Source organism: Haliaeetus albicilla, chromosome 9 (genome assembly GCF_947461875.1).
Source record: "Haliaeetus albicilla chromosome 9, bHalAlb1.1, whole genome shotgun sequence".
NCBI lineage: Eukaryota > Metazoa > Chordata > Aves > Accipitriformes > Accipitridae > Haliaeetus > Haliaeetus albicilla.
Genome location: NC_091491.1, coordinates 20,403,547 through 20,419,776, shown reverse-complemented (window position 1 = coordinate 20,419,776; position 16,230 = coordinate 20,403,547). Strand labels below are relative to the sequence as shown.

The window sequence follows — 16,230 nt, the reverse complement described above, 5'->3', positions numbered from 1 at the left end:
AAGGTGTTGTGCTAGCATTTGGATGTGAGTTTTGACAACTGATATATAATGTGGGGAACTAAAGTGTTGCTGGTGCAATAAATTACCAGGTAACGTTTCACAATTATTTCTGCTTCTGGTAACTTTTTGCAATCATAAATGTAGTAAGAGTACAAGTTAAATGTGGTTGCAGGTATTCACATACTCCTCCTTGGTGATGTGCCTTCTGTCAGCACTCAAAGATAATGGCTTGCTTTACACGCCAGAACTGTTGGGAACAGTCTTTTGTTAGAGAGTTTCTCCCACCTCAGTAGCCCCTAGGCGTCACTGGTGCCCTGTGATTATATTTGGCAGTTTTGCTACCCCTGTTTTTCTTCTATTCAGCTTCTTGTATTTTGGGGCTATTGAGTTTGCTATGACATTATTTAATGTAAAGGGAAAGATCTGTGGCTTGAATTTCAGATAAGATGAGGAAAATTCATAATGAAGGGCTGTTAGCCCAATGATAGTGAATGCAAGTACAAGCTTTGTGCTTGGGAAAGGGAAACAGACTACTGGAAAAGCATCAGATTTTAGTCCACTTATTTGGAGTGGGGGGAAAAAAAAAGGTCTCCGTACTGAGAATTAAGATCCTTGGTTGTTCTTTTGTCCCTTTAGCAAGGGTGGAAAGAACATAAGGCATTGATAAGCCTCTGACTCAGCACGGTGAAATGACTTGCATGCTTCTGGCAAAGTGACAAGCAGATGAGTTAAAAGGAGAGTAATGTTTGTAGGTGTAACTTCCAGAAATTCCAGTGTTTACTTGCTCACTAGTGGTTAGGAGCTTGAGAAATATATTTGAGTTATTGAACGAGGTAATGAACAGCTCATCAGCTCCTTTCACTTGGGGCTTTGGAAGAGGACAGTATTTTTAGGGGTGGTGTACAAGGTGTATAACAACTTTGTCAGTGGGCTTCACTGGTGCAACTTCAAAAAAACCAAACCAAAACAAAAAAAACCCAAAACCCCACCCCACCCACCCCCCAAAAAACCAAAAAAAACCCAAACAAAACCCAACTTCTGCCAGGCCTCCTAAGTGGAAAAGAAGTATAAGACTGGGTAGAAACAGACAACTGAATTCTTAATCATGGGTATTTCTCTTGGCATCTGCTGAAAAAAATTGGAGTTACATCAGGCTGCCATGTGCAATAGGAGTGTGCATGATGGGGTTTCATTCTACAGTATTTCTGGCTCTGGATTATATCTAGTAGTTGCAGACAAAAAGCACCTGCTGTGGCAGTGCATGAATACTGTTTAACCTTAGTGGACAGTATGAAAACAGTTGCTATTCACTAATAAAGAAAATGTTTTTTTAGCTGAAGAACACACTGTGACAGAGGTCCAATGTCCTGAGGCACTGTGAAAGAGCAGTTCAGGTGGAACACCCTTTGCTTCTAGTGTTACTCACAGGACATGCGTTTACACCTGTAAAAACAAACAACAAAACCCCACCACCAAAAACCCCCAACTCTTGTCAGCACTGGATTAACCAAGATGAGCAGGTGCTGTGGCATAACTGTGATGCATTTCCATTGATGGGTACAATGATTTCTGTGTAATACAGAATGGGGAAGTTAGTAGTGACAGTTCTCAAGCACCTGCCGCAGCTTGGGTAGATAGCTTGGTGGGGAGCCTTAGCCTTAGAGGGCCATACTACTTTGCACTTCATTTGTTGTTTTAACTAGACAAAAGGAGACAAATCTGAGGATGGATTAGAATTTCCTGGTATTCCAGGATTTGTCAAGGTGTGTTTCTGTAGTCTGTGTATTAAAGCAGTAAGATAGAATATATTTATTACCCACTTTAAATTATTACAATGGTCTAAGTAAATTGTTTGTGTTACTGTTGCACTGTCAACTTCAAAAATTCTACCTCTGTCCAAGAAAGTATTGGCTGTACTTTTTTTTTTTTAACATGTTTGGCCATTGCTTGTCTAAGGTAAGGTCTACTGCTTTCCCTTCTGTTGTCACCAGCTGAGTCCCTTTGAAATTTCCTATGCCTTTTTGCATAGGGGAAACAAAAGAAAACCAGACCTAGAAACGAGAAAACCCAGGAAGCCAATCATGTAAGTGCTGGATAAATTTAGGAAATGCATTTCTCTAGTTGGCTTTAATCTTTAATTTTCTTAGCTGCAGGAAGCCGAAGAAGGGTTGGGTGGCCTGTGCTTACCTCTGCTCCCATTTAAATGAGCACTGGGACTGGTGTGGCTCAGTTCTGTGGAGCCCTGGCGAGACAGACTCAGTTCTTTCAACTTCCTAGGTAAGAAGCACATCCATGGTGTGGGTTGTACACAGGCATTTATACTAATGATTTAATCTGAACCATCTGTCCGTTCTGTATGCTGTGACTTGTGCTCCTGCTGACTGCATCTCTCTAGCTTTTAAGTGTTTGCATTTTTGTTGGGAGCATGTACAAAATTACTGGAACGTATAAAGACTGAAGCCGATACATAAATTGGGTTCAGTGCTGTTTTTGTGCTTGTGTTAATAAACTTCTCCTATCTCCCCTAGCATCCAGTCTGAATTTTGAATACTGACAAATCTGTCTTCCTGTATTGTGGAAAACTGGTTTTTCATGGTTCAGTTGCATTTCTAAGTTTGGTAAAATCAGAGGTTTATGATGAAAACACTTAATTAGGTTGCAGACCAACTTCTTTGTGCTAATTAGGAATGGCAGTAGCTGCAACGTGGAGGTACTGTTGCTTCTAGAGTCCTGAAATATATATTTTGTTTCTGCAGCAAAACAGAATTCTAAGAAATAAAAGAACATCTTTTTATTTTTCTCTTGCAGTGACCGAACATGTGTAATTTACTATACCAACCAGTATATTTTAGTATCAGATGGTATTTTAAATGAACTGTGTTGTATTCTTTTATTATGCAATGTAATAACTATCTGCTAGAATTGTTTCTCTTCCTGTTTGGGCTAGATGAGGTTTTAATTTACTAAAAAAAAAAAAACCCCAGCAAACCAAAACACAAACCTCCAGGAAATAACGGAATTGAAGAAAACAATATGTGTCTGCATTGGGGCATGGAAAACCCAAGAATGACCTGAAACCGCTCTGGGTGCAGGATGATCTCCAGAGTGGTGTGGAAGGCTGGGTAACAGCCCGCCCTCAAACTGAGCTCCCTGCAAGCTCCAGGGTCACTCTGCCTGTGCCTTCAGGCCCTCATACAGAGACTCAGTTACCAGCCTGGGGCCAAAAGCAGCATATTGCAATTCGTGCATTTAAAAAAGCATATGGTGTGACACAACACAGAAAGGAGTGACAAGGTGAAGAATGTGGCGTTCGGGAGTTATTTCCAGTGTCTATATGCAGTTGTCTTTACAAGCCCCTCCCTTTTTTGTGTTCTAAAGAGCTGTTGCCTGCCTGTGAATAGTGAAGACTTTGTCCCAGCTGCTCAGTACAGGGCCAGGAGGGTGGGGAGGAGTGCCTTCTGTTCAGATCTGATTTCTAGGAAGATGCATACCTCTTGCTAAACTCCACCTCCCTGGCTGCTGCTGCAGGCTGGAAGACTTTTGTTCTCTGTTGGTTGCCTTGGAGTTCTTTTGCCTCCCCTCCTTTTCAGAGACAAATCCAAATATAAATGTATATATTTTACAATTGTGTTGAAATTTGTAACTGCCAAAATCACGTGGCGACAATGAAGGATTCTCACATCATGTGAAGAACTCGGAAATTCTCCTGTTGTCTTTAGCTATGCATATAAGAAAAGATGGTTACCAAACTACTTTGAATGGAGGCTCCTAAAGCTTTGGATGTAGTCAGGCAGTGTATTTAATATTCTTTTAATAATAATTACCTATGTGAAGAACTCGGAAATTCTCCTGTTATCTTTAGCTATGCATATAAGAAAAGATGGTTACCAAACTACTTTGAATGGAGGCTCCTAAAGCTTTGGATGTAGTCAGGCAGTGTATTTAATATTCTTTTAATAATAATTACCTTATATTACATGAGCAGTGAATTTAAATGAGATCAGCTATAAAGACCTGATTATGAAAGCACTTAAGTACAACATTGTTTTATTAGTCCTACCAGTCCACCTAAAATCCCTTCCCTGTATGTACTCTGCCATTATGAGGTGATGCTTAAATCTTAATTTTAAAGAATAGAATTTTCAGGGATTTCTGGTTTGGATTTTTGAGGAAAATCTGTTTTGGTTTGGTTTGGTTTTTTGGATTTTTTTTTTTTTTAAAGTTTTTCTGATAGTCTATTAGCTAACAGCTAAGCAAAATAAAGGTGCCTATATCCTAATTTGAGTAAACCGTTTATAGTCTTGAATCAATTTCACAGCAGTGATATAAAATGAACCAGATTGCATACTCTAAATGGTTTTACAGATTTCACTTACTGACAGAATTAGTTTGATCAAGTGATATATGACTGCCTTTGTCACCTAATTTAGTGTTCATAGGCCTGTGAAGTTTATGGTGTTAACTTTTACTCATTATGCTGACAGCAGTGGCTTTACAGGTAGAGTCTTTCTGAATGTATTTGACGGGATCAAAGAGTCCACATGCTCAGGAAGTTGTTGAACAGTGACACTGCCCATAGTGTCTTCCGAGGGGACAAACTGAAGTAATGCAGAGGAAGGTCGGGATATCTTGGCCACCGTAATGTAAATCCTCCATGTGTCTGAATGAGCCAGCAGTAAATTGGGTTCAGGAAGTGCAGCACTGTGTTCTAATGTGTTTTAAGAAGGGTCTATAAATGGAGATGGCATTTATCACCTAGTTGATTTATACAGTCTACCTTGCTTATTCAAGCATTTCCAAAGAAGGCTTTCAAAACTTTCAGGTATAAAACTTGTTTTTCAATTGAGAGGAGAGTGTGAGAAAGAGAAATCTGTATTAATTGTCCTGCAGGAGCATTCCCAGGAGGATGGAGGCTAACAGCATTCCCCAAACTTTGCAGACTTCATCAACACACATAGTAGTGACTTGAAGTTGATTGCCAAAACTTACTGTGAGTAAATTGCTGTAATTAATGTATCCACAGCCTTCCAAGCATTTTGTGTTCCATATGCCTAAGCCTGTTAGAGATGACTAGGGTCAAACCGTAACACCTGGGCTATATAGAGAAGGTGACAGTTTGCTGCTCTGGAAACATTTGTGTTGTTGCACTTTCGTTTGTGACTTTCATGAAAGAATTGCAGGAAGAGGATAATAGCACAGTTCCAAAGGGCACTGCCTCCTCTTTGAAATCACTTAACACTACCTTTTTAAAAATAGCTTTATCAACAGCAAAACACAATTTTATCTTTCTTTGGGTGAGGTGTAGTGGCTCCTTGTCAGAGAATTTAAGAGATGAAGATGAATGTCTCTTGAGTCATGTTGATATTTGGACCTTGAGGAGTAGTTCAGTTGAATGCAGACAGGGAGTTGTTAAAATAGACACAAAAGGAACGCACAGGGTTAAATCGGTGTGCCTCCATGGGCTGTGACCACAACAAATGAGAAAGTTGTCAAAACAGGGAAGATTGGAACTGCCCCATGTCTAGACAAAAAGAAGAGGGAAAAAAAAAAGGGGGGGGGGGGGGAGAAAAAGTGATGTTTAGAGCTTTTGGCAAAAGAAGCTACAGCTGCAGAACCCAACCCCATGAAGCGCTGTGTTCACCTGGGTTCTCTGCTAAGCTACATTCCTGAATTGTCAGTGTCTTGGTACAGATCTGAACTCTGAAGTAACATTTAGAGTCAAATTTATGTGTCTAGACATTTCAGATTTTGGTGTCTTTGAAAACCAAACCCCAAATAAGTAATTGGGCCATTTGAATCTGTGTATGGTTTTATTCAGAGCAATGTATAACTTTGTCTAAACAGTTTCTTATATTAAATGTTCTCTAAAACCAAAACCAGTAAGTAGAAAAACAAGTAAAAAATGATACTCTTTTGTTTCAGGGGAAGGACAGGGGAAGTGGAAGCCCTTCCGCTTTTGAAGGTGTGTGTTTTTTACTTCTCACTGCTCAGATGCCATGGTTACAAGCACTATGGAAAACAAACCAGTGGCACCAGGTAGGCTCCCCCACTCTTTTCCAGCAGTCCTGATTTCTCTGCCCACTAGCTGGATTCTAACAGGAAATGGAGCGAGGCTGAACATTCGTGTTTCAGCAACGGAAAGGACCAGGTGTCAAAAACTTCTAATTTGGGCCAGAGAGCCGAATCCTCCCCATTAAATTGTAGGATTCTGCTACATTTCTAGGAGGAGGGTATTGTAAGCAACAGTTCTGTTTTGGTTTCTCTTCAATAAGAAAGGAAGGAAAGGTGAAGGCAACACACTTAGCTGGAGATGTCCCCACAAACTGATAGGTTTTCTTAGAAGTGGTGAAAGGAATTGGGATCCACAGCTAAATCCCTAACTTCTTCCTTGGCCAACCATCACCATTTTCTTGTGGCAAGGACCTGTTTGTTAAAGGTGATTGAATGTGTTGAATGATTATGTGGTGACTGCCTGTATATGCTGTATTGTAAAAGTAACCAACAATAGGATTACCAGACTAAAGAGTCAACCTCTTTGTGTGTACAGGATTTAAAAGTACTTGGTGTGGCATCTGATGTATTCAAGGAGGGAGGTAGTACTTGAGAATTCCCTTGGTATTCCTAGCACTGCAAGGATCCGTTTTCCCAAAGTAGGCAGGCAGTATGGTTGGAAGCATGCTGTTTGGGAGCAAAATGGGAAGAACAAAAAACCCACAACCAAACCAAAAAAATGCTTGAATGCATGTAACTTTTCTTTCCTGATCTGTATTTTACACAACACTGATTTTATTTGGTTTTTTTGCATATTTCATTTCTTATCTGGGTTATATCATTCATCTCTATTAATTTAACATATATGTGTGTGGCTGAGTCAGAGTGGTCATTGCTAGGCTGGCCAAGGAGAACTTGTCTCTGAAGTGTTCAGGGCTGGATGGAATTTAAAAAAACCTGTTTGGGTGACCAAATAAAGCAAGAAGAGAGAGTATATGCATCTGTCATTCACTCTAGATACATCAATGCTTGCTATTTATGGAAAACCTTAGTGTTTCAGTCAATATCTGAGTCTCATAATATTTTAGTCATAGGAGACTTCAGAACATAAAATTTGAGGAGGCTTTTCTCAGCTGACTTTGCCAGTTAGGCAATAAAAACCCTACCTTGAGAGACATGTGACCAGTTCTTCATTAATGTAATTATGGAATTAAATCCAGACTGCATGAATAGAGGAGGGAGGGAGGAGTGTCTGGTGGCAGACTCTGTCCTAGGAAATGGAGAAGCCTTTGCTTGCTTTGAGTGTACTTACTTGAATCTCATGTATAATACAAATTAAAGCACAAGAAGCCACTGGCTACATTCAATTCCTACAACTGGTAGCAAGAGCCTGGATTTCAGGGAAGACTTGACAGTTTTGAGAGATGAGGAAATGCTCTGGCCTTACAGGTTCATTCTCCCTCTTAGTCTAAATGAAAGTTCTTCACTGTAGTCCCCTTCCTTTTTTCCTCTGGCAATAGGAAAGCTTTTTCATCAGCTCCTTTGCAGCATTTCCGCCCTTGTATCTGTGGTATAAATTGATTGATTATAACAGCTGTAAATTAGTGTGTAACTGTATACACCCACAAAAGATGCAGACAATTTGTTGGCAAATTCTTCTTTTATTTCCTCTTCTGCCCTCAAAAAACCCTGAGATAATGCTTCTCCATTCTTTGTGAAGCATTGCTAGAACTATACAAGAGTGAAATGTTATTGGTTGTTGTTATAACAACTGGAGCTATGATCTTTTCATTGCATCTCTTAAATTTTTTGTTTTAAATAAATGAATTCCAAGGTGTTAAAGCAAACAGATTACTACTTGCCCTCCCTAGAAATGCAGCCAGTAGACCTTCTAGCAAAAAGCTGAGAGGTGAGAATCTGTGTGTGTTGTTTTGTTGGTGTTTTTTTTGTTGTTTTGTGTTGTTGGGGTTTTTTTTGTTGTTTTTGTTTTTTTTTTAAAGGGTGCAGGAAGTAGATTATAATTTCACAAATAGAGGAGTGGTGCTTCTGGGAAGGAATGGGGGTGGGAACAGACTCCTAAGCACAGGGCATCAGGATCTTGGGTTGTCACATTGTATTTTGAAGACTCTTTGTCACTGGAGTTTTCGAGCCTTGGAACGATGTTCTGGTTCAGTGTTGGCTGAAAGGATGTGAATCATTTTTCCTGCTTCCTGCAGCAATTGAAAGTGCAGTCTGTCCTGCTGTTACTGAGTCACCCTGACTGGCTGTGCTCTGTGACAGCCAGCGTGGTCACCGCTAAGCAGCCAAGTGCTGCTGATAACACACCACAGCAGAAAAGCAGCTGCGTAGACCTGTTGGTTCACTTGGTTGTCCCTGTCATCCACATGATAGTGCTGCTCTGGGCAGCTGCTTCTGTGCGTCTGCACAGTGCATGTAAGGTATGATGTGGTAGTAGTTGTGCCCTTTGGGTCTTATAACCCTCTTTTTGAGAGCAAGCACATCAGGAGCTTTCCAAATTATGTGTCACTTCATATAAAGCTTTCCAGGAACTAGAGGACATCCTAGGTGCTCTGTACAGGCATCCCAAAGCTCCTGAGGAGCATGTCATTGCTTACTTGTATGTTGCTGTCATGGACCTCTCTGAGAACCTGTGTTTGTTTATTAAGAAACTGCTGGTTCAGTGGAGGGGTTAATGAGTTGGGAGGCTTGCAGCTGCTGTGAGAGTAGCAACTACTCAGTAGAGATTTGCTCCAGAATCCTTAGATTTTGGTAAGAAGCTGTGCACTCCCTCTGCCTGAATGGCAGGATTCAATTACACTTGTTTTCTGGCTGGTTAATCCATTCCTATGAAGGATAGAAAGAACCTGGACCAGGCTGAGCTGCATGTCATGTAGACTTGGATTCCTGGTACTCTGCAGGCATCTGCTTGAGGGTCTGTTGAGCAGGAAAGGAATCAGTGTGTTTTTTTGGAAAGGGGCAATGGGTGGGTAGATACCACCCATGTTGGGGGGTCAGCCATCAGTAATGAAGATACCCTTGTTTAATGAAGGCTGGTCATAAACACCAAATAGCATTTGCAGGCCCAAAGGAGGCAAATGCGCTGGAAACCTGCATGATTCAGGCCTTGGTGAGGAATATGGGTGCTGTGAACAACCTTTCCCAGTTGGTGGAAAAGTTTGATGGGGTTGATAATGGAGTTGTGTCTCTTCTGGCCTTTTTGCCCCCTTCTCAATCTGTGGAACACCGATTGTAAAGGCTGTTGCATGGTGACAGTAGAAGGGGTTTTATAGTGATTTTGCTTAGCACAGGTTGGTTCTGGTGAACTCAGGATAGGGAGAATGAAATTCTGAAGTTTTACTAGTGTGCCTTTTAGTCATGGAGAGTCCAAACCCCAAAACACAGCAAGGCTTCCAAAGGGGGCCACTAGAAGCTGAAACCCAATTTGAAACATATCTGAGTGGATATGCAGGCTCCTGGTGATGCCCAGTAATTTCCCTTTCCTCTCAATGGGCACATCATTTTAAGGATACTTTAAAGTGTGCCTCTTTGGTGGTGGTTTTAAATTAGGCTGCTTTGCTTTGTACTTAAATGGTCTAGGAGCTTTGCAGAGTTCAGCTAAGGGTGAATGAATCTGGGCAATTCCTGAAGCTATCTGCAAACATATGTTTGAAGGTGTCCCGGTCTGCACTTTCCCAGATGCAAAGAAAACTACTCACAATGCTTTCAACCTGTATTTTAGCCTGAGATCAATGTTAAAACTAAAAAAACCACAAATTGCGGTAATTTTATGCTTAAGAAGTCTAAGGCCAGAAGGGATCAGCTAATATAACTGCTTGTATGTTGTTGTTTTACTAAGCAGTTTTTGTTTGTACCAAAGAACTTGTATTTGCTTCTGGAAAGATACTCTGTCTCACTTGACCTGATGACTTTAAAAGAAAGGAAATTCATGGCTTCTTCCAGTGTCTAATTTCAATCTTTTTCCTTCTAATTTCAACAGCTTGGACTCACTATCTAGCTCTTGGTATTTAAGGCTCTACTTCATTGGATTAAAAGACTTTTTGAACCCATGACCTCCTCAGCTGGTGAGTGAGCAATGTAACTTATGTATAATATAACACATGCAGTATAACTAATCAAATCACCCTCAGTCATCATCTTGTTTAACTAAATTAAGCTTAAAGTCTCCTGCTGTAAGGTGTATTTTCATGTTTGAATGTGTTCTGCACCAGCTTTGATTTTTTTTTTTAACCTTCTTAAAATGCAGTGCAATGAATTGCACTTGCTGGAAACAATAATGAAATGCTAATGTTGTATAGGGACCTAAAAATCCCATGGAAGGATAGAGACTATTTTTCCCCCTTTTCTTTTTCTTTAGCTTAGCTCATGCAGAAGCCTGAGAGGCTTAAAGTGCACAATTTAGTGACGCTATCATTTAGATAACTGTGGACTCAGGAAATCTCTATAAGAAAGAGTATAAATGCAACTTGGAACCAGGCATCTCATGCAAGAAAATAAAAATGTCTTAGGAAGCAGAGGAAGGATAGACTTCTATTTAAGACAGGTGGATTACTGGATTGTTAGGATCCTTGAGTTTTCCATGTGCTTTCTGCATGACCTTGTTCAAACCATTGTGCCCCTCTGTAGAGCAAGAAGATGTTCTCCTCCTGGGTCTCATCCATACTGGCTCGTGTGTTTCCGTGGTCCAAGGGAGCATGGTCCAAGCCGTGGCTAGCAGGGCAAACTCAGCAGGAGATGAGCTGGTTGGCCCAGTTGTTTTCATCACTGGAGAAAAGAAAGAGCTGCCTGGGCAAAAGTCTCTGTGTGTTCCAAAAGCTGAACACCAGATTTGTAAAACCCATGTGTCTGCACCAATGTCCTTGCAGGGTGGACAACAGGCTGGAGACCTGCTTCTGTGTGTGTGTGTGCGCACAGCTATGCTTGGCGATGGGCCCATAAATTGGAAGAATCCTGAAACTGGGGTCCAACTGCTGGAGATGTCGAGACTGGTTGGCTCCTTATGGATGTTATCTGTGAAGACTTTACCATAATGTGGCAAGGCTCTGGGTGCCAGGATATGACAGCATTTTGGATGGTAAGAAATGTAAGCTCTCTGTGTTACAGACAGGAATGAACTGTCTGCTTAGCAGAAATTTCCCTCATGATGTCTGCGTGCATACCCTAACCCTACTGCTGAGGGCTGGACTGAATTTTTATTCTTGTTTTATTTTTTTAATTGGCATAGAAACTGAAACATTTATTTATTTGGAGAGGAAAACTCTGCAGAGAGCTACATGATACTTTCTAGTCAGAGACAAAGAAGATGTAAGGTGATTTGGACAATGTGAAAGCTTGATCTTGCCTCCTGGCCAGAGGGCTCTGACAAAAAACCTAGTATGTGTTGCCAAGAGGTTAGGAGAAGATTTGAGCCCTAAGTCCTCCCCATTGACCTGGTCTAACAAGGAGCAGTTTTCCCCTGCAACAGGTGTGAGTGATTGACATGCAAAGAGATGTGAAAATGAGCCCTTCTTTCTATTCTTCAACCGCATATCAAACGAGAGTCCTCCTGTTAGTGTGCTGCTCCTTTCTCCTTTTACAAGGCAGTGCACTGTCAGATCAGATTAGTCTGTTTGTATGACTTTGGAATGGAAAAGAATAAAGGCAGTTTCTATAAAGAAGGACTTGAAAAGGCTTCACTGGTTTTTCATCAGAGCTGTTGGAAACCTTCCTTTCCCCCTGCTGCCCCTTCTCCAGTCCCACCCCTGAAATGCTCACCTCTTCCTGCCTTTGTCAGGGAAGTGTCAGATTTGACACCTTTGCAGTAAGGTACAGAAATGCAAATGGGGAAATCCAGCAACACCTAATCAGAGGATGTAAACTTTCTGTGAACCTAATTTGTGGATTTAAAAAAAAAAAAGCCATATTGCTAACACATTTCTAAAATGCTTTTGACACTTTTTAAAAAACTCCTAATAGTACTGCTTTGACCTGGCTTTTTCTTTTCAGCTAATACGGGACTCCAAGTACACAGGGGAAAGGCCTATTACTCCTCTGCTGTGGCTCTTCCTAACCATCCCAGCTTTGGGAGAGCAGCTGGCCAGGCAGCTGTGGCCAGCAAGCTCACAGCCCCTCTGCCTCTTTCCTTCTGCAGCAGCAGGGATGGGATGTGCCCAGGTCTCCAGCTGTTGCGGCAAGATGTGCAGGGAGCTGTGTGGGCCCACTGGCCTGTGAGGATTACCCCGGGTGTGGGAAGCGCAACAGCACTTCCGGCCGTGTACACAGGAGTGGGAAAGGTAGCAGGTAAATGGGGAAGGCCAGCTTTAGTTCTGATTCTCCAGGGCCAGTACAGGAAAAGTTAAGTGACACAGCTACAGTGCTCCTTAGCAGAGATGACTTTGCTGCTAGCCCACCCCACATCCACTGCTGAAGCAAAGCTGGCACTTCTGTGTTGTCTCTTGGCTGTGTTTCTGTCACTGAAGTGTCAGGATTTGCACTTTCCTTCACAGGAGCATTACAGAAGAGCCCTAACCTGGGGGTCTTTCATCTCATGGAAACAAAGCCAAGCCAAGCTGCCTCCAGTTTTCCTGCAGCAGCAGAGAGGCTGGAGTGGCTGCACCAGACCAGGATCAACCCTGGATGTCACACCTGAAGACAGCCAGCTCAGGCAAGTGTCTGCAGCCTAATGCTGCTGTGTGTGCATGCTGTTGTGAGCCACAGGCTGGGCTGTGGCTGCTGTTGTCCTGTTAAGGAAACAGGCTGTGGCTTTACCTCCCTCTTGAGAGCACCTTACAGAAAGGGGTGTTTTCTGGATGTTAAAAGCAAGGGGCTCCGTCTTAGTGTAGCAGGGTGACACTATATGTCAGTGTATGTGAACTTGCCTTGGTGATTTTGTTGAGGTATTGTTATCTGGGCTAATTAAGCAGAAGCAGAGAGCGAAGTAGCAAACAATATGTGATAGCTGGGGAAAGTAGCTTTACAAAAATAAACCTGGCCTTGCGCTAGGGCTAGAGAGGTGCAGGCTCAGTCCAAAAGGTCATCTTGTGTGTAGCGTTGTTACTTTTCATGCAAGTGTCCCAGGCTCCTTCTTCATTTACACTTCAAAATGCTAACCTCCCTCTCTAAAGCAGAAAGGTCACTACAGCAGCTCTCACCTCCCTTGCTCAGCTAGTTTTTTTCTTTCTCCCTCCAGTTCAAAGGGAATTTAGCACAAAAGGGAATGAGAAGAACCAAACAAATCTGATGGCCATCTCTGAGTAAGAACACCCACCTCAGTTAACTTAAAGAAAATTACAAAGGAGAAGTCTTATGAGTATCTTAGTTTCCATTTTTATTATTCCATAGGGTTGTTAACAGTTACATGTCTAGTCCCTTGGTAGTTAGATTGCTTCCTTTCTTGCTTGTTCTATGTTTGGGAGCTTCCACCTATTAAGTAGCTGTACAATCCTTTTTGTTTTCCTCTTTACAATGGCAGCTCTCTGAAAAGTACTATCACAGAATAAATAACCTGGCATCTCCCAAAAGTAGGAACAGGGGAGGTGTCAAACCTCATGTACAAGAATGCTGAGGATCCCCCCCAGCCCCTTAGAAACACTTTTTTAGAGAATACTTTCCAAATCCATTGCACAGTCTACTCAACTTTGCATTCAAGAGGGAAAAAAAAAAAACAAACAAAAAAACCCAAACTGAAACAACTTCAGACAACCAAAACAAAACGACTCACCAGACCCAACCCCCCTGGGAAGTCATGCCCCAGGACAGGATTTGCCTAGTGCTTCTGAAGCTAGGACTAGATGCATGAGCAGCACCTTCAGTGGCAGATCAAGTAGCTTAGGTTTGAGACTGGCATCCAGATAAATTAGCCCAGAAATCTATGGCCCAAGATCAACCTTAAACCAGCATGACCTTGCTCACTGCAATAACTTCAGTGTCTTCCAAACAAAAGGAACATTTGAATTCCAATACTTGAGCTAACAATGCTTAGTACAAGAATTAAGTGCTTAATTACCAGCATTGTTTCCACAATATATACATGCTTTTGTTAATACTTAACAATAGGGGACTACGTTTTTAATTTTTTAAACTGGTTAGAAGTGCATCACACTCCACAATACATGCAGTCAGTTGTGAATTCAGTATTTTTTTATTAAAGATTAAAAATAAAAATATTTGACACCCTAATATACATAAAGTCACAAAAAACTCAAATGTGCTAAAAGCAAAATGTGCGTAAAGACACTCTCATTTCTAAAAGGCACCCTGCCACCAAAGTCTTTTAACTGTTCATCTAATTCCACAAGGCTTCTAGTTTTCTCCTTCACTGAAGGTGAGACTCTAGACTGCTACTGAGTACAGATGCTAGCCACACCAACCCCTTTCAGGGATCTTTGCTATCACTAAAACACTTAAAACTGTGCATGCAAACTTAACTCGAGCTTCTCATGGAGTTAACCATCAGGATTTAAAATGCAGAAGGGCTTTTTCTTTAAAGAAAAAAGTAATTATATTTGGGCCACTTATAAGGGCCAAGAGAAAGAGATAGGGTTATTTTATAACAGCTGTGTATCGACCCAAGAGCTTTGCTACTAAAAACCCACTCCCTCCTCCCCCCTGCCCCAACCCCTGGTAAAAATAACCCCTAAAGTTACAAAATATCACACACACACACACACACATAGATGAAATGTTAACACGCTTATCTATTAGCCTGTCAGGGCATGACAGCGTAAGAGTGCCACTGATGCAGTCCCAAAACGCAGCGATGCCAGCTGCATGTGTGCTGGCAGTCCGGGGGCGCTGCTCAGAGGGCTGCAGGGTAGCACGGGGCCCAGCTGCTCTCCCTGCTAGGTAGGTCGGCATCGACTCCCGCATGCTCCTCCGTTACCAAGGTCTCCACATCGATTTGGGTAAGCCGGGTGAAGGCAGGCCGCATGTCCGGGAAGCATCCAGTCTGACGGTGGCGGTCTGGCCTAGCTCGGCCTCCACCTCATCAGAGTCGGAGCAGGTGTCTTCGCTAGGGGAAGGCGAGGGTGCTGAGGCAGGGAGAGCCAGGCCCAGGGAGGCCTCGGCCACTGGGGCCAGCACCTCGCTGCCAGGCCAAGGGCTGAGGGCAGGATCCGCCAAAACGTCCGCAATCAAGTCCAGGGAGCTGCCCTCGTTGAGCGGCATGGACTCCAGCAGGTGGTTGAGCAGCTCGGCAGCAGTGGTGGCGTCGATGCCGGGGCAGCTGGAGACGAAGGTGTGCACCTCGTGCATGCACTGGATGTAGCCGGCGGCGAAGCGTTCGCTGGCCTCGCGGTGCAGCCGCCCGCCCTCTGCGCCGCGGGAGACAGAGAGGGGAGCGGCGTGAGGCGCGGGCCAGGCCGGCCCCCCCGCCGCCGCCGCCGGCACTCACCGAGGGAGCGGCGCTCTAGCACGGCCTGCACCCGCCGCACCGTCAGCTCCAGCACCTCCGCGTTCTCCAGCTTCGCCTGAAACTGACGCGGGGCCGCCGCGGCCGTCAGCACGGCCCCGGGCCCCGCCGCCCGGCCCGGCCCCCGCCCCGCCGCCTCACCTCGCTGTCGGCCAGCAGCAGCCGCAGCTCCTGCAGGCTCTCGTTGATCCGCGCCCGGCGCTTCTTCTCCACCAGCGGCTTCCTCGTCTGCGGGGACAACAGCGCCGTCAGCCCGCCGCCCGCCCGCCCGCCCGCCGCGGCGCCCCTGCGGCTCACCTTCCTGTCGGCCCTGGCCTCTGCGCAGTCCTCGTCCCCCCGCGGCGGGCGGCCCTTGCTGGGCCGGAAGGAGGGCGCCATGGCGCGGCCCGGCGGACCCGCGCTGCGAACCTCGGTCCCTTCCGGCGGCCCCCGCGCCGCCGTACTTATACCCTCCGATTTGCATGTCAATGAGCCTATTGGCCGCGCCGCGCGGGCAGCCGCCGGAGCGTTGGCCGAATGGGCCAATGGAAGGCGGGCGCTTTGTCTGCGCCGGGGCGGGGCGAAGGGGGCGCGCGCCGCGGAGCCTGCGGTTGGCGTCAGCCGCCGCGCTGCCCGCCCGCCCCCGCCGGCATTGTTAGGCAGGCACGACCCCGCTGCCTGGGCCGGGCGGCCCTCCCGTCGCTCCCCGGGGCTTGTCGCGGCCCGGGCAGCAGCGCGGAGGCTGGCAGGGCCCGGGGGGGGCTGGGGAGGCGACGTGGCCCCCCGCCTGCAGCGTGGCAGCGCCCGCTGCGGCCTCGGGGGCACGTCCGTCACCTTCAGTAAAACCGCCCCAA

The 16,230-nt window shown here is 44.5% G+C and overlaps 1 protein-coding gene across 1 annotated transcript; it reads right to left on the bottom strand.

The window, feature by feature from the left end:
* Positions 1–13,291: 13,291 nt before the first annotated feature.
* Positions 13,292–15,819, bottom strand: LOC138686830 (transcription cofactor HES-6-like). The gene is made up of 4 exons (XM_069792029.1): positions 15,695–15,819; positions 15,539–15,625; positions 15,380–15,461; positions 13,292–15,299 (listed from the first exon to the last, which is right to left on the bottom strand). The coding sequence occupies exons 1-4, from the start codon at positions 15,773–15,775 to the stop codon at positions 14,866–14,868; spliced, it is 684 nt and encodes a 227-aa protein (XP_069648130.1). The 5' UTR covers positions 15,776–15,819; the 3' UTR covers positions 13,292–14,865.
* Positions 15,820–16,230: the final 411 nt, after the last annotated feature.

Excerpts from the sequence above, each read along its gene's own strand:
- LOC138686830 (XM_069792029.1), bottom strand. The coding sequence starts at position 15,775 with ATGGCGCCCTCCTTCCGGCCCAGCAAGGGCCGCCCGCCGCGGGGGGAC. Across the intron at positions 15,626-15,694 it reads AGGCCAGGGCCGACAGGAAG|ACGAGGAAGCCGCTGGTGGA; the intron begins GTGAGCCGCAGG and ends TTGTCCCCGCAG. Across the intron at positions 15,462-15,538 it reads TGCTGCTGGCCGACAGCGAG|TTTCAGGCGAAGCTGGAGAA; the intron begins GTGAGGCGGCGG and ends GCCCCGCGTCAG.